The 16,376-nt window shown below is 28.1% G+C and overlaps 2 protein-coding genes across 2 annotated transcripts; both read right to left on the bottom strand.

Annotated features, from left to right (window-relative positions):
• Positions 1-3,226: 3,226 nt before the first annotated feature.
• On the bottom strand, positions 3,227-6,634 carry LOC148311807 (uncharacterized). The gene is made up of 4 exons (XM_088278353.1): positions 6,585-6,634; positions 4,626-4,707; positions 4,125-4,157; positions 3,227-3,522 (listed from the first exon to the last, which is right to left on the bottom strand). Exons 1-4 carry the CDS (start codon positions 6,594-6,596, stop codon positions 3,335-3,337), a joined length of 315 nt encoding a protein of 104 aa, XP_088134479.1. The 5' UTR covers positions 6,597-6,634; the 3' UTR covers positions 3,227-3,334.
• Positions 6,635-9,793: 3,159 nt separating this feature from the next.
• LOC148311806 (uncharacterized) lies at positions 9,794-13,331 on the bottom strand. The gene is made up of 4 exons (XM_088278382.1): positions 13,253-13,331; positions 12,147-12,305; positions 10,727-10,872; positions 9,794-10,202 (listed from the first exon to the last, which is right to left on the bottom strand). Exons 1-4 carry the CDS (start codon positions 13,283-13,285, stop codon positions 9,944-9,946), a joined length of 597 nt encoding a protein of 198 aa, XP_088134508.1. The 5' UTR covers positions 13,286-13,331; the 3' UTR covers positions 9,794-9,943.
• Positions 13,332-16,376: the final 3,045 nt, after the last annotated feature.

Here is a 16,376-nt window from a genome sequence, read left to right as displayed (position 1 = left end):
TTGATATTTTTAATACATTTTATTATATTTTTAAACTCAAAAAACGATCCCCTGAAAAATCAAGTTTTCTGATATATGACGTTATTGAAATGAGTGAGCGACATGTGAACTTTTACATTAATTTAGGATAAGCAATGGTGTGATTTTGTGATAATGCGTTGTTTGATTTCTCGATTTTCCTTTTACAATAGTTGAAAAACTAATCCATGGCGTCTTTTCCGCAGTAAGATATTCATATGATTATACCTCAAAACCTAGTTATAATATTAAAACATTGGTTAACTTTGCATTCCGTCACGTCGTATAAAATAAGATGAGACGGTATTATATGAAGTCTTGAAAACATAGATACTTCAAAAATTAGAATGATGGTTTTCCAGTATTTTATACATAAATATTGATTGATTTCCTTTTGAAATAGCAAAATCGGGAAAAGGGAAAGCCTATTTCAAACTATGAGAATGGGTAATTAATTCAGATGTGGCCAAGGAACTTCACAATATACAAACTGTGTGGAACAGTTGAACACATGGTGCATAGAGCAACACATCTGGTCGACGCTGCGTTGGTCATTAATTACTGACTGTAATTTTGACGACAAATATGTTATTTATTCAATATAAAATAGTCAAAATAGCTCAAATAAAAAACTTAATTTCATTAATTGATTCGGCAGTCACTTTGTGGTAAAATCTATCCATTTTTAATTAATGTTTTACTTAGTAAATACCACTATTTCTTAAAATCTACTGTGACACGTGTTTCGATGCATTCCGCATCATTTTCAAACACCTGTGTTTGAAAATGATGCGGAATGCATCGAAACACGTGTCACTTTAGATTTTAAGAAATAGTGGTATTTACTAAGTAAAACATTAATTAAAAACAAAAAAAAACTTAAGTCTATGTCGCCAAAGTCACAGTGTGTAATTAATGACCAAGTTAACGCAGCGTCGATCAGATGTGGTACCCTATGCACCATATAGGTTAGGATAAGGGTCAAAGAAAACACATCTGGGTAGTACTTATCAAGATAATTTCTCGGTAATCGAAGTAATGATAAAATTGTTTACATAAAATGGGAATTCCGAATACTGTTTTCATAAAATCAAGTTCATTACAAGTAAACGGAAATTGTGTGATGCAGTCGTATTGATGATACAGAATACTAAAATATTATCTCGTTATAATATACACAAGTGGTTTGATAACATTTGGTCTTCGGTTTGATTGATTGAAATAGGTATTATAATTTGTACAAGTACATTTAAACCTCCTATAACGTTAAGATAGGTACCTACCGCATTATCAGAAGGAACGTTATAAGTGGTTAATTTTTTAAATTGTATTTTTACATTTATAAAAAAGTCATTTAAAATTAAAACACAATTTTAAAAAAATAACCCCTTTCAATTTTCCTTTGATAAACGCAGTACGTATCTCAACTTTTTAGGGAGATTGATCGTACTTCTGTATCAGTTGCTCACATTAAGCGTATAACATTGTTTACAATATAACTCTTCTTCTTCTAACCCTTATCCGCTCCCAGTGGTACATTTTTATTCGCTTCTACAGTGTTATGGTAAGTGCGTTTAGCTACCGTGCTGGAGCTTTCGGGTTCGATTCCCAGGGGCGGGGGGGTTAAAATAATATTGTTGATCACTCAAATATATATTCAATATTTCCTTGGACTGGTACCTGAAGGGGGGGAGTGACCTTGCCTTCATGTTAGGAACGATCAAAATAATACTGCGTCGATGAGATGTAAAAAGTGGTGCTTTGGACACTGCATTGTATTGACGCAGTGATATTTTAATTTCATGAAGGCAAGGTGAGCAATCTGGCGCTTCAAGTACCAATCCAAACGAATATCGGGGTGAAAAGTCAAATATATATTTGGACCTTCTCGGGAATCGAACTTGGGAATACGAATCACCATTACATCTATTAAAATTGATTGTTTGGTGCTGTTTACACGCTGGCGGCATCATCGGTTCTTATTTTTTTCGAAATGAGGAAGAAACTGCCCTTATGATAAATGGCGAGGCCTATCGAGCCATGCTGAATGATTTTGTTTCCAAAAATTAATAAGCTAAATATCGATGACATTTAGTTCCAACAAAACGGCGCAACGTGCCATACAGCGCGCTTGGTCATAAATTTATTGCAAAATCAATTTGGTGACAACTTTACCTCCAAAAGTGGTCCTGTTAGCTGCCCCCCTCGTTCGTGCGACTTAACGCCTCTCGATCACTTTTTATGGGACTATGTTGAGTCATTTTTTTTTTGCCGCCAAACCAGCAACTCTTGAAGCATTGGAAGCCAGTATTCAAACCACCATTGACGCTATACGGCCAGGTTTACTGGAAAAACTATTGAAAAATTGGACTGATCAAATGGACCATGTATCTCGTAGCCGCGGCTGACATATGCAGGAAATCATATAAAAAAATAAATGCCATAAAATTATCTACCAGACTGTATAAATAAAATAAAAATCCGAAATATATTTCTGTCTTGTATTGTTATTTACAGTTCTTAAGCTCTTAAAAAAAACACCTTTATATCTTCGGTTTTTATTTAATGGGTAGCGAACTCTAAAAATTTTATTTCTTAAACATAATTCATAAATTAATACAACTAAATAGGTTAGTAAAAAGAATTATTATTCTTCTTCCTGGCTCCATCCCAACTTATCGTCTTTGTAGACTGTTGGGGTCAGCTCTTCTCGTCCTCAGGTTGTAAGTCCTTCTATCATATATCACCCAGGCCACGCCTTCGAATCATGTTGTCTTTCTGTAGCATATATGAACTTTTGGTCTTCCTCTAGATGTCTTTCGAGGAAGATCCATGGCGATCGCCTGGTTTACAATATGTACAGATTCTCCACGTCCTATGTGCTCATACTATCTCTATTGCCTTTCCTCTATCTTACTATTAATGTCAGTCACACCCAGGCTTCCACGAATGCGTCAACACTATTAGGCCGGATATTGATCTGTTCCATGTGTCTGATACGGTATTCCGAAGCGGGATTCTTCTACATTTTACAAGAGTCTTCTTGCTTACTTTTTATTTTATATTTTCAATGTATACGCCTTAAATGTTAGTTTGTAATGTGTATAATGATTATTGAATACATTTATTAGATTTGAACTCTTTATCTTGTCTCTAAGGGACACTCCAGGTGACCATCTAAGATTGATGAAAAAATAAAACAATTTGGTTATTTACAATATGGCTTATTTATTGTTAAGTATGGTTGTTTTCGGATAAAAAAATTGGTCAAAATTTCGGAATTTTATTGGCTAATTTATTAGACGATTGTTAAGGCTTAATGATGACCATGGCCGCGCTCCTGCCACGAGTTGTCGTGGTGGACTCCACCATGGCCGGCTCCATGCTCTCCGTGACCTCCGTGCTCTCCGTGACCTCCGTGGAGTCCATGGCTGTCCCCGCCGTGGAGTCCGTGGCCTCCGTGACCTCCTCCAACCTGGCCATGACCTAGATTAGGTCCATGAGCTGTGAGAGAGGAAATGGTACAATTAATAAGATTTTCAATCTCAAAGACTAAGTACGTATTATGTAACTATATTCTATCAAATTTGGTGGTGGTTTTACAAACTTGTATTAATTTAGATTGGCAGTGACAGGGAAATTTAAAGCTATTACATTTAAATTCCCAGAAAAATTGGGTATCAATTTCGTTTCACATTTTCCATAATTTTCGCAACTTAGTTCATAAAGCAAACAAAACAAAAATATGCTTTGCAAGAGAGGGTCTGTCAGGAAGAAGTAAAAGATTAATTCCATAACCGTAAGGAATTTAAGGTTATCAGGTAAGGTTAGGTTCAGACAGAAAAGAACGCCACACCAATCTGTCTTTGCAAACAAATCCCGCCTCTTCTACGTTCGTGCAACTCCTCACACATACCCTCCGGTTATTCCAACTCCTGACACTTAACTATTTGAAATACTTAATCATGCCAAGTCTTCCTGGGTCTTCATTTTCTTCAATTTTCTTCCTAAATTTGCATCACAAATTCTCTCTCTCTCTCTCTCTCAATAGCAATATAATAAATACAATACTTATTTTTCAAATAAAAATTAATAAAATTACTAACCATTTCCGATGTTTCCATGTGATGGTCCATGATCTGTAAATATAAAATTTGATCAGTTTGCGAAAATAATTAGTCGATAAGAAACTTTTTATCAATACACAGATTTATAAATCGAAAGCATGTCATTTTATGATCAAAAGTCTAGGAACTTTTGACAAAAACATACCTATAAAAAAGAATTCCGGAAGAAATAAAAATTGGAGATTACTGCCAATTTAAAAAAAAAATAGCAATCCTTTTGAAAAAGTTATGATTATTCGAAATAAAATTCAAAAGAAATTGAAAAGCTAGTAATTTGTTGCACACCAATATTTAATCTTTTGTTAAAACTTCTAATACTTAATAATAAAAAGCTTCTTATACGAAATATAAGCTTATATTTTAAGCATATTATTATGTTATTGTATTATTTTTTGGCCTGATTAACGGAAAATAATGTCATATTCGTTAGAGATATAGAGTATATTTTAATTAATATGAGCAACAAATAAAAAATGTCACCATTTACTGGTCCATGGTGTTCTCCGCCTCCGTAGGGGGTGGCATACACGAACGCGGCAAGAACGAAGAAGGTTGCGAAGAACTAATAAACAACAAAATATTTAATCTCATTAGAAAAAAGTTTGCACGTAAATGAGACATAATGATAATGGCAATTTTCTACAGCATATCGAACCCAGCAGCATAATATTTTTACTGAAAAAGTACCAAGTATATGAAGTTGTTTCTTTCTTGAAGACGTATCACTCATGTAATTCATGCTTGCTAACTTTTTGCTTTTACTTTTTCATATTTTTATGTTTCATATGTTTAAGTTATTTATTTTGTTTAAAAAAAATTGTTTACTGATAGTAAAGTATTTTGTATTTTATATTAACACTTTTATTCTATTTCTACTTCTTATAATATCTATTTATTATTGTCAGTCCTTTGCTATGACCTAAATTATATTGTTTACCCACACACAGGCCATGCCTTTGTGGGATCTTTTTTGTATTTATATTTTATTCATATTTTTTTTGTATTTGAATTTATATCATGTTTGTATAATGCTAATATAACAGTACTTAAGTAGCAATACAGGTACAGTACTGATTACTTTATTGACATTTCAATAAAAAAATATTAGATTTTATATAATCATTTTGTAATTTTAATTGTGTTTTTTATCCTGCGTATTTTTAAAATTCTCCTACAAATTTTTCTCTTGAAAATCTTGTTCTTTCTGGATTTTTGGGTTTCCGCTATATACATATAAGTATGTGCGTACATATAAATACATATAAATGCATATATATATATATATACATATATATATATATATATATATATATATATATATATATATATATATATATATATATATATATATATATATATATATATATATATATATATACATACACATGCATACTTTTATTCTAACGACCATCGAACCCAAATCCTCTTTAACGGTATCTACTAAACTACAGACATATTAGTATAATTAACATATTAGTAATATTACCATTATAAAATCTTCTTACCATTTAGCTAATCAAAGCAAAAAAACCGCCTTGTCATTATAATGCAAGAAGTTTAATTATTTAACAGATTGAAACTCATAATGATATATATAAATATAATATATATAAATATATATATATATATGTATATATATAAATATGTTTATATATATATATATATATATATATATATATATATATATATATATATATATATATATATATATATATATATATATATATATATATATATATTTATAAATATTATATATATATATATATATATATATATATATATATATATATATATATATATATATATATATATATTTATATATATACATATATATATATATATATATATATATATATATATATATATATATATATATATATATATATATATATATATATATATATATATATATGTATATATATAAATATATATATATATATATATATATATATATATATATATATATATATATATATATATATATATATATATATATATATATATATATATATATATATATATATATATATATATATATATATATATATATATATATATATATATATATATATATATATATATATATATATATATATATATATATATATATATATATATATATATATATATATATATATATATATATATATATATATATATATATATATATATATATATATATATATATATATATATATATACATATATATATTTGCATGTAGTTGCATATCAAATGTAAAGTTAGTTCAACGTTTGGCAAACTTGAAAACAAACAAGCAAAATGTATAGCTTTAAACAATATGTTTTAAAATAAAACCTTGAAATGTATAAGACACACTGAAAATTTTTTTGAGAAACGGATGAAAAAGTTTAAATAAATAAATAAAATTGAGTTGAATTGAGGAAGTAGAAAGAGATGAAAAAGAAATAAGAACTTACGAGGAATTTCATTTTGATCTTTCTTTGGCACTGGGAGAGCTGAAGACTATAAAGATTATAGGGTTGTTTGTCTTTATATATGAATTCTAGAAATAATCTCGGTGCAATCTGAATTTAATACATATTAAGTATGTCTCGCAAAAATCAGGGATGCCAAAAATCTAAAAAACAATTAAAATTTTATATATCTGAAAATTACTTAAAATGATGACAATTTAATACATTCGTCGCATATTATTCTACAGGTATCTTTATTAAGATCCATTGTTATTCAATCGTTGATCTTTTTCTTTTTCAATTAATTGAAAAAGTTTTGAATTCATCATACGTGTACGTAATCGTAAAGTAAAACAGGAAAGCCTTTAAATCGTAAGATTTTCCCAAATGAATATATCTGCGTATCGGCACAGTTGGTGAGATTTGGGATATGATAGTGTCCAAAACATATAATCCTCAACTTTTGTGTAAATGTTTGTATGGAATATATTTTTTTTTAATTATATTATTTTACCACATAGTACTATTTATGTTAAATAACATTTATATATACGTGTCCTTGATCCTTGGTTCGATTCCCAGGGAGGTCAAAATAAATTAAACGTAATTTTCATTATCATATTTATTTAAAATCACTCTAGACCAGTTCAAGAAGCGCAGGATGGATCGCTTTGGCTTTATGCACATAACGATCAAGATAACACTGTGTCGATACGGTGCAGTGCCCTGTACATCAATGAGTGTGGATAACAGTTAAAAGAAGAATAAGAAGTACAAATATAATTATAGTATATGCAGTTAATTATTGAACTAACAGAACTGTAATAAATTTTGGGCATTTGATTTTACAAAAAAAATTATATTAACCTATGGTACATACATTTTCACTATTTTTTTATCAGTCAAATTTAAATTAGACTGGTTTTGTACATTTTCATTGTTTTTCCATTATATGGTATGGCATGGTTTTCTTAAGATGCTTGGTGAACGTTTATGGGAAATAATTGTAATTAATCCACAATATTTTTTTCTGGAGATTTTTATGATGAGCAATTTTTCATACATTTTCCAGTTCAGTCTTCTTCCAACTTTCTATTCATTACGAATTTTCCAAAAGTCTTGAAAAATGGCGGAAATATTTTTGGAATCCTTAATGTTGTTGACAAGAAAGTAAATTCTTATCTAATTGTTTTACGTGGAAAATTAATGATTTCGATTAAAATTTAATAAATGTGTAACAATATTTTGAATAATTATACGTGATAACATTTAACCCCTATTTAAACTCAATAACATTATTACGAATAGGTATTAATACTTATGACATATTTTGTTTACGTATCTGGGTATGGTACACGGAATCTAAGTATTACAACATAATAAGTTTCCATTCCTCGCCATAGCACATCATTCTTCAGTAATTCCTTCTGTCCAAGCGGTCAGAATGAATTTACTCTCCTTGTAAAAAATGTCCCTTCTTTGATAACTTTTAAGAAGCGTCTCAAACATTACTTTCTATCATTAGAATCTTAACTGTCTATCAAACTTCATTATTCCTTAGTTTTTCCTCTACATTCTTCATTAAACACCTTTCTACCTTTGCCTTTTGCTCCGTTAATATAGTAGTGAATACACATATATATATATATATATATATATATATATATATATATATATATATATATATATATATTTATAAATATATATATATATACATATTTATATATGTATATATATATATATATATATATATATATATATATATATATATATATATATATATATATATATATATATATATATATATATATATATATATATATATATATATATATATATATATATATATATATAATATATATATATATATTTAAATATATATATACATACACATGCATACTTTTATTCTAACGACCATCGAACCCAAATCCTCTTTAACGGTATCTACTATACTACAGACATATTAGTATAATTAACATATTAGTAATATTACCATTATAAAATCTTCTTACCATTTAGCTAATCAAAGCAAAAAAAACCGCCTTGTTATTAAAATGCCAGAAGTTTAATTATTTAACAGATTGAAACTCATAATGAAGCGGAAAGTCTGCTCCGCGGGCATATTTAAAACAAGATGTTTAATACTATATTTATTGTTTTTCCATACTTGTTGCTATTAAATATTTCCAATAACTTTTACGGTAATTATTATTATGACGCAATAAAGCAATTGGAAATTAAGATATTTACTAACGCATATTGAAAGGTTAAAGTCGTTTTGATCCGAATGTCATATAAGTACCTATTACAAATATAATAAGGTTAGAATACCACACCACTTTGCTTTTGCATACTTTTCACCTCGACGTCTAACCTATTCACTTTTAAATATTTGACCTATTTTATATATTTAAAAAAATAATTCAATGCACTAGAATAAAGTTAAGTTGCTTTTAAAGTTGATTAATTTATTTTTATTTAATTTAATTTTACATGGACATGTACTCGTATATTCAGTGCTATTTACACCAATAGGTAGAGGAAAGTAATTCGAAATAAATTAACAAAAACGTTTTCATTTTTAAATGAATATTTATTATTTTTATTTATAAATAACATTTATTAAACATAATTTTATTTAAACTCAATTTCAACCGAACACTTTTCTTAAACACGTAGAAATTATAACAAACTCAATATTAATTAAATGCGTAATCATGAATTTAATTGTATGTACAGATCATTTTAAAACACAATTTACAGCATTTAATGAATCATGAGTAAACGACTAAAGAATTGTTGGTAGTCTAGACGGACTCCCTGGGGATAAGGAATTTCACAGGACTTTAACGTCCTTCAACACTCATTTAATGCCCTTAAACCACCCTCACACAAAATAATAGATAATATCATGTGAGATATTAAAGATCACATTTTTTTATCGTAATCGTTTAAAGTAATTAAGTAACTTACGCGAAGTGTTTTCTTTACTTGTCAAATGTATATATATATATATATATATATATATATATATATATATATATATATATATTTTTATATATATATATATATATATATATATATATATATATATATATATATGCATTTATATATTTATATATATATATATATATATATATATATATATATATATATATATATATATATATATATATATATATATATATATATATATATATATATAATTTTGAATCCCTATTTATGAGAAATATCGCGATTTAAAATCTCAAAAATTGTAATTTTTAATTTGCCCTGTTGTGGAGTATTGATGTTGAATTTTCAGGCTTTAGAGAATCTCTCAATACCGTGATACTTTTAAATGGGGAAGGAATTTTTATAAATTAGGCAGGCAACTGAGGGGGGTAGTCCGCCGAAGGGTAGATGGACTGCTGCTGTGGCGGGTAGGGGAACTGTTCCACCGAGATTTGTTCCTTCTTGTCGTTTTCCACATTCACATGATGGACTGTGTTGACTGTGTAGCCTGTGTTCACTACTTGGGCTGTGCTTCCTACTTGAGCTGGGATCGGTTCCACCACGTGCTCCTTGACAGGATAATAGTTGACCTTCTTGTAATGGGAGAATCCTAGAGACGGCCACACCCTGTAGACAAAAATGATCAAATATTTATTTTTGACCCTTTCACACAAGTGTTTTGGCCCTATAAATTTGATTTCAGTAAATTTCAACTTCAAAAAATTTCATTTTTTTATTAGTGAAAAAAAATAAGTTTTTCTCATCAAATAAGAGTTGTAGGTAAAATAAAATTAAATTGATATTTTATCAAAAATGATTAAGAATGTAGAAGTCTGGGTATTTATCTTTTGTCTTAAATCTTTTATACAAGGATTATATGTATAGATCCTAGCTTAAAATACTCCATTTGAACTTCCGAAATTTGAGTAGTGTGGTTGTCAATCATGGATAGAGTGGTGAATGTTACACGTGTATTGAGTGATCAATTAAACCAGCCAACAGGTTGTAATCCTTGTAAATACCTAGATTTCCGTATTCTCCTTTATCTTTCTTGAGATATCATAAATGAGAAATAATCCAGATTTGTGATCAAAGATTTGGACAGACTCAACTTTTTTTTAAATCCTTATTGTTTGTTATATGGTACTTACTTGAAATCGGGTAAAGCAGGAACAGTAATTACAGGAATTGATTCCTTCTTCTCAAAGAATTTTTGAATGGGAGTAATAGTTTTGGACTTGACGTGGTTCCACAGGGCAAAGATATGGTGCGGCTTCTGAATTTCGACGACTTCAGCCTAAAAAAATATTCGAAACATTATTCAACTACCCATTTTTTAAGAACACAATAATATTGTAAATATATTTTTTAAGTTATTGAACTTAAATTATAGAACTCCCTTTAGTTTACTTTATAATCGATTTATAAAAATAATGTTGTTTTGTATTATACAAGCAGTGATGATGGCTTAAAAATGCATAAAAAACGATTATCATCAATATTATGGGCACGAAACTAAATTTATTAAATAAAAATGTATGAATCAGAGTATAAAATTAGGCACATAATCCTTAATAATGATGAATTGTGAAAACTCATTCGATATATCTCCAAAATTTAATTAAAATTGAATGGGCGGTGGATAAAATTTTGCCTGATTTTATGATAAAATGATAAAACATTATTTATTACAAGATAAATAAAGCAAATGAAAAAATACTATTACATCATTCATAAGTATAAACACTAAACAATGAGAGTAAGTCTTTCGCAAGCACAAAAGCTTAGTTTCTTTATTGTAGAGGAACAGCGTAACTGTGGAGGTCCTCACCAAAAAGTTACATTTCCAATATTGCACAAAAAATCCTTTAAATGCAAATCTGTTATATTTACTATTTGTCGAAATCTTAATTAAAGTTGTGACTAAACGTGACCAATCCTGTGTTAAACCAATATAAAATCATCAAATCGCACCAAAAGGTACCAATTTTACAAGGTAGAATTCCTGATTACTTAAAATCATTTATAATCGAAATGTAACGTTTTGGTGAGGACCTCCATAAGTAGTATTATGATATTTTAAAAGTAGAAATGTCTAGTAAATGTATTAATTTATTATATTTTTTGTAACTATAATATAAAATAGTTACAAAATTTATATTTTTTACAAAAATCATATTTTGTCCGCCTCCGTAGTGTAATGGTCAGCACGCTCGGCTACCGTTCTGGAGGTCCCGGGTTCGATTCTCAAGAGGGGTAAAATAAATATAAGTGATTTTTTCACTGTCATATTTATTCAATATTACCTTGGACTGGTACTTGAAGCGGAGGGCTGATCACCTTTCCTTCATGTTAATGATCAAGATAACACTGCGTTTATATGATGCAGTGCCCTATGCACCATTGGGGTGCGGATAAGGGTTTGAATGAATGAATATTATATTTAAAAAAAAGAAACAATATGAATATGGAAAAAAAAGTAAGATGAATTAAGTAAAGAGTTGGGTTTGAGGTGGGGGTGAGTATTAGGGTCTCAGAACAGATAAGTGGTAAGGTATTCTAAAGATTTACCGGATCTGGTTGTACGCGTTGCACGAGGACAGGTTCCACGTGCTGCACTCGCTGCACCGGCTGCACGACCACCACATTCTGGGCCGCGTCTGGCTCCTTGTTGAACCACTTGTGGGATGGCAAGTGAAAACAATTGCCTGGCACCACTGCCAAAGCGATCTAATCAAAGTAGTATAATTTATATTTCTGTATTTTAAAATCTCTATAAAATTTTATTATAACTTAATTATAATGTTTACCGGTTTCGAAGCTAACCGCTTTTTTTTCAAGACTGATTAATAGTAAAACACTATCTTCTTAACAAAATTCAAAATATTTTGGCCGTTAGTCAAAAGAGCTTGGGTAGATCTCAAATGGCTTTATTTTTTGTGTTGATTAGCAGTCACAGTCAAAAGGGATCAGGAATGTTGAGTGATTGGAAATATATTTAATAACGGACTTTTAGAAAAATCGTTTACTTGTGTGTTGTAAATTATTATTAATTGCTATTTTAATTTCTAATATTTCTAAGTAATCTAATTAAGTAAATAAGTCTAACAAATAATTACGTCTTTTCATTAATTGATTCGTCAGTCACTTTGTGGTAAAATCTATCGATTTTTAATTTAAGTTTTACCTAGTAAATACCACTATTTCTTAAAATCCACTGTGACACGTGTTTCGATGCATTCCACATCATTTTCAGACACCGTTTACGGTATACGGTATACCGTATACGGTGTTTGAAAATGATGCGGAATGCAACAAAACACGTGTGTCACAGTACATTTGAAGAAATAGTGGTATTTACTAAGTATGTATAACTTAAATTAAAAATTAATAATTACATCTGTTGCGTCCCATAATTTGCGTTACTATAATTTTTACAAAGTCATCACGATATAATTTTTAAATTGATGGTTAAATTTTATTAAAAAAAGGTGATCCGATTAATGAATCAAATGTCTAAAAATATTAAATATAAAAAAAGTAAAATGAATTATTGAATATTTTAATATCGATTGCATTACATAGTTCTTCAAATAATTTATATTATAAGTTTACAAGAGAATTCTCTATTCTAACACTTAGTTATTAGTATAGTAGTTACAGTATGGTCGGCTTACCCCAAACAAAATTATAGACTGGAAGCACTTCATTTCGTATTGAATAATTTTACTATTGTATTCACTAATTTGATTTGAGTCACTTCTGAACTGATACTGGTGACAAATTACATTAAAGTTAATTTATATGCTTTGGACCAACGCATCACAGTTAATTTACGAAACTGCATATTTTGCAAATCTATTACAAAATACGTTTTGGCAGTGCACGTATTGCATTTCGCCCTAGGGACAATACTGACGTAAAGACAGTGGGGGTATCTTCATTTCGTTCAATTAGGAGGAATGGGTAATTAGTAAATTAGCAATTTTTGACGCTCGCAATACGGATACCGAATTGTGTGCAATTCATATGCCGGATTTTCATGAATGAACTTTTGATCAAAAAATCGATTAAAGGTCAGAAATGGATCCGGATTTCTAAACTGCATTCCTATTGTGGTGACATTAATTTCTCAAATGCTTACATACGCATCCATTATTGTATGCGACAATGTGCCTCAAACACATATCCCTCACTCCTTTCAAGAACGTCATAAATCAAAAATCGGCAATTTTTAGTTGTGCATGTTTCCGGAATGCCCAGAAAATATACAATTTTCCAGCAAAAGAAGCATATTTTAAACTTAATATTTACCCGCTACAGGGCAAAAAGTGTTGTTTTTTGCATTGTGAAGAAAAGGTGTAGTTTAATTATTTTTTTAAAAATACTAATTTTTTTTCAAATGGAGGAAATCCTTTAGGTTTTACCTAAAAAGATGTTACACGGTAAAAAGTTCAATAAGTGGCTTGATATTTATTTTTTATATATTGTATTATATTTTTAAACTTTAAAAACGTTCTCCTGAAAAATCAAGTTTTTTGATTTATGACGTTCTTGAAAGGAGTAAGCGATATGTAGATCCATATTTTTATTAACATCTCAAAATAGAAGTTATTGAAAGTCAAAGTTTGATCAAATTCTGGTTAAGGGGATATTCGCAAACACAGAATTCATTCCATCGGAGACCTCCGGAGAGGTCACATGTCTGTTCACGCCCTATTTTTTTAAAGAATGTGAATTGGATATTTTTTTTTAGAATACACATAGGAAAAACATTTTTATATATTTTACTCTCTCTATTTTATACTCTCCTTTCCTTTCAAAAACTTTTTTTTTCAAAACCATATAATTATTTCGAAGACACACTTGTTTTTTCAATGCAAAAACTGTGTTTTAAGAAAAAAAACAATTACGTAAAATGTAACCTGGATTTAGAGAAAATTACGTAATGAATTAACGAATACTAGGCGTCAATGATCCTTTGGCGGTTAAATCTAATATTGCCACCTGAATGCAGAACTATCCTAACTGCATATTTGGATATTTCATAGATAAATCTTTCGACAGTGAGTTCTCTGAATTATTTTTAATTAGATTCACAATATTTGAATCTGCTCAAAAAAAATCAGTTGCAGAATTAGAATAAATATATAGAAATAATAAAATAGTAAGAATATAAAGTTCATTAAACGTCTTGATGCAATTATTTGAGGTGAATTGAGTAACACATGATGGACATTTAATGACCGGTATTATTTTACCAAAATATACATAATATTCCTTTAATTCGTTAAACTGGTGATTCTTCAGCGCCCATTTAGAAAATCAATTCTTCAAAAAAATCAGTGGCAGAATACAAGAAATAAATAAAACAAGAAAATAGTAAGAATTAAAAGCTACATAGACACATTGATGCAATTTGAGGAGAACATAATGAAAATTTTGGCTAATATAGTGGTATTGATATTATTATATCGAAATATATGTAATATTCCTATAATTCGTATAACTTCAGCATTCATTTATGCTCGTATTACGTCAGCGTTCATTCGACCAATTAATAAATACGCAAGTATAAAAAAATGTAGATATAAAATTTATCTCTGTGGTTAGACCTGTGGGTCACTCGATATGCAAAGGTATGTGTTTTTTTAGAGCGTAAAGTACTTTCAATCGAATGACAAATAGAACGATGATGAGAACATTGTAATAACTGTGATTACATTATTGCGCACTTATATTATATTATATTATATGCACTTACTCATTTACATAGTATGGAAATGATAAACTTTGTAGGTTTTATGTATATATATATATTATATATATATATATATATATATATATATATATATATATATATATATATATATATATATATATATATATATATATGTATATATATATATATGTATATATATATATATATATATATATATATATATATATATATATATATATATATATATATAAACTGAGTGTGTATGTGTGTGTTTATTTAATGAAATGTGCACCGAGTAGCGATTGAAAATTTGAACATCTAATTATGGACCCATTGATAACATTTCTGTTATCCGTTTGATATTGTATTATTTTTTAGGGTCTACCAAGAATGTATCCTGAAATGTCAAAATAAATACCAACTAAACGGTTTTTGTAAGTAGATAATGACGGTTATTTAAAATATAACGATTTAATTTACATAACAAATACTAATATTATAGGAGTATTTAACAATTTTTGAAAATTATTATTCCTCACATTTGTGATTTTGGTGGTCACAAGGTTATCTCGTCTAATACGTCTGATTTTTTTTTCAAATAAAAAAACGTTATTTACGTAAATAACCGTTATTTGTTGAATGATTTCACGCACACTTCGAAAATAATTAGACGAGGACATTTTTCAAATCCTTTTTAACAAAAGAATCATTATGATTTTTTTTAAAGGTGCAGGAAGTGTTTGCCAGGATAGTAATATATATTTATATTTTTATATATATATATATATATATATATATATATATATATATATATATATATATATATATATATATATATATATATATTATATATATATATATATATTTATATATATATATATATATATATATATATATATATATATATATATATATATATATATATATATATATATATATATATATATATATATATATATATATATATATATATATATATATATATATATATATATATATATATATTTATATATATATATATTTATATCCTTATATCTCTCCATTCCTTGCCACAACACAGCATTCCTCAGTAATTCCTT

The sequence above is a fragment of the Brachycentrus maculatus genome, unplaced genomic scaffold, assembly GCF_059751285.1.
Source record: "Brachycentrus maculatus isolate JH-2025_06_01 unplaced genomic scaffold, ASM5975128v1 h1tg000056l, whole genome shotgun sequence".
In the NCBI taxonomy this organism is placed as follows: domain Eukaryota; kingdom Metazoa; phylum Arthropoda; class Insecta; order Trichoptera; family Brachycentridae; genus Brachycentrus; species Brachycentrus maculatus.
This window is presented reverse-complemented; position numbering and strand designations above follow the sequence as displayed.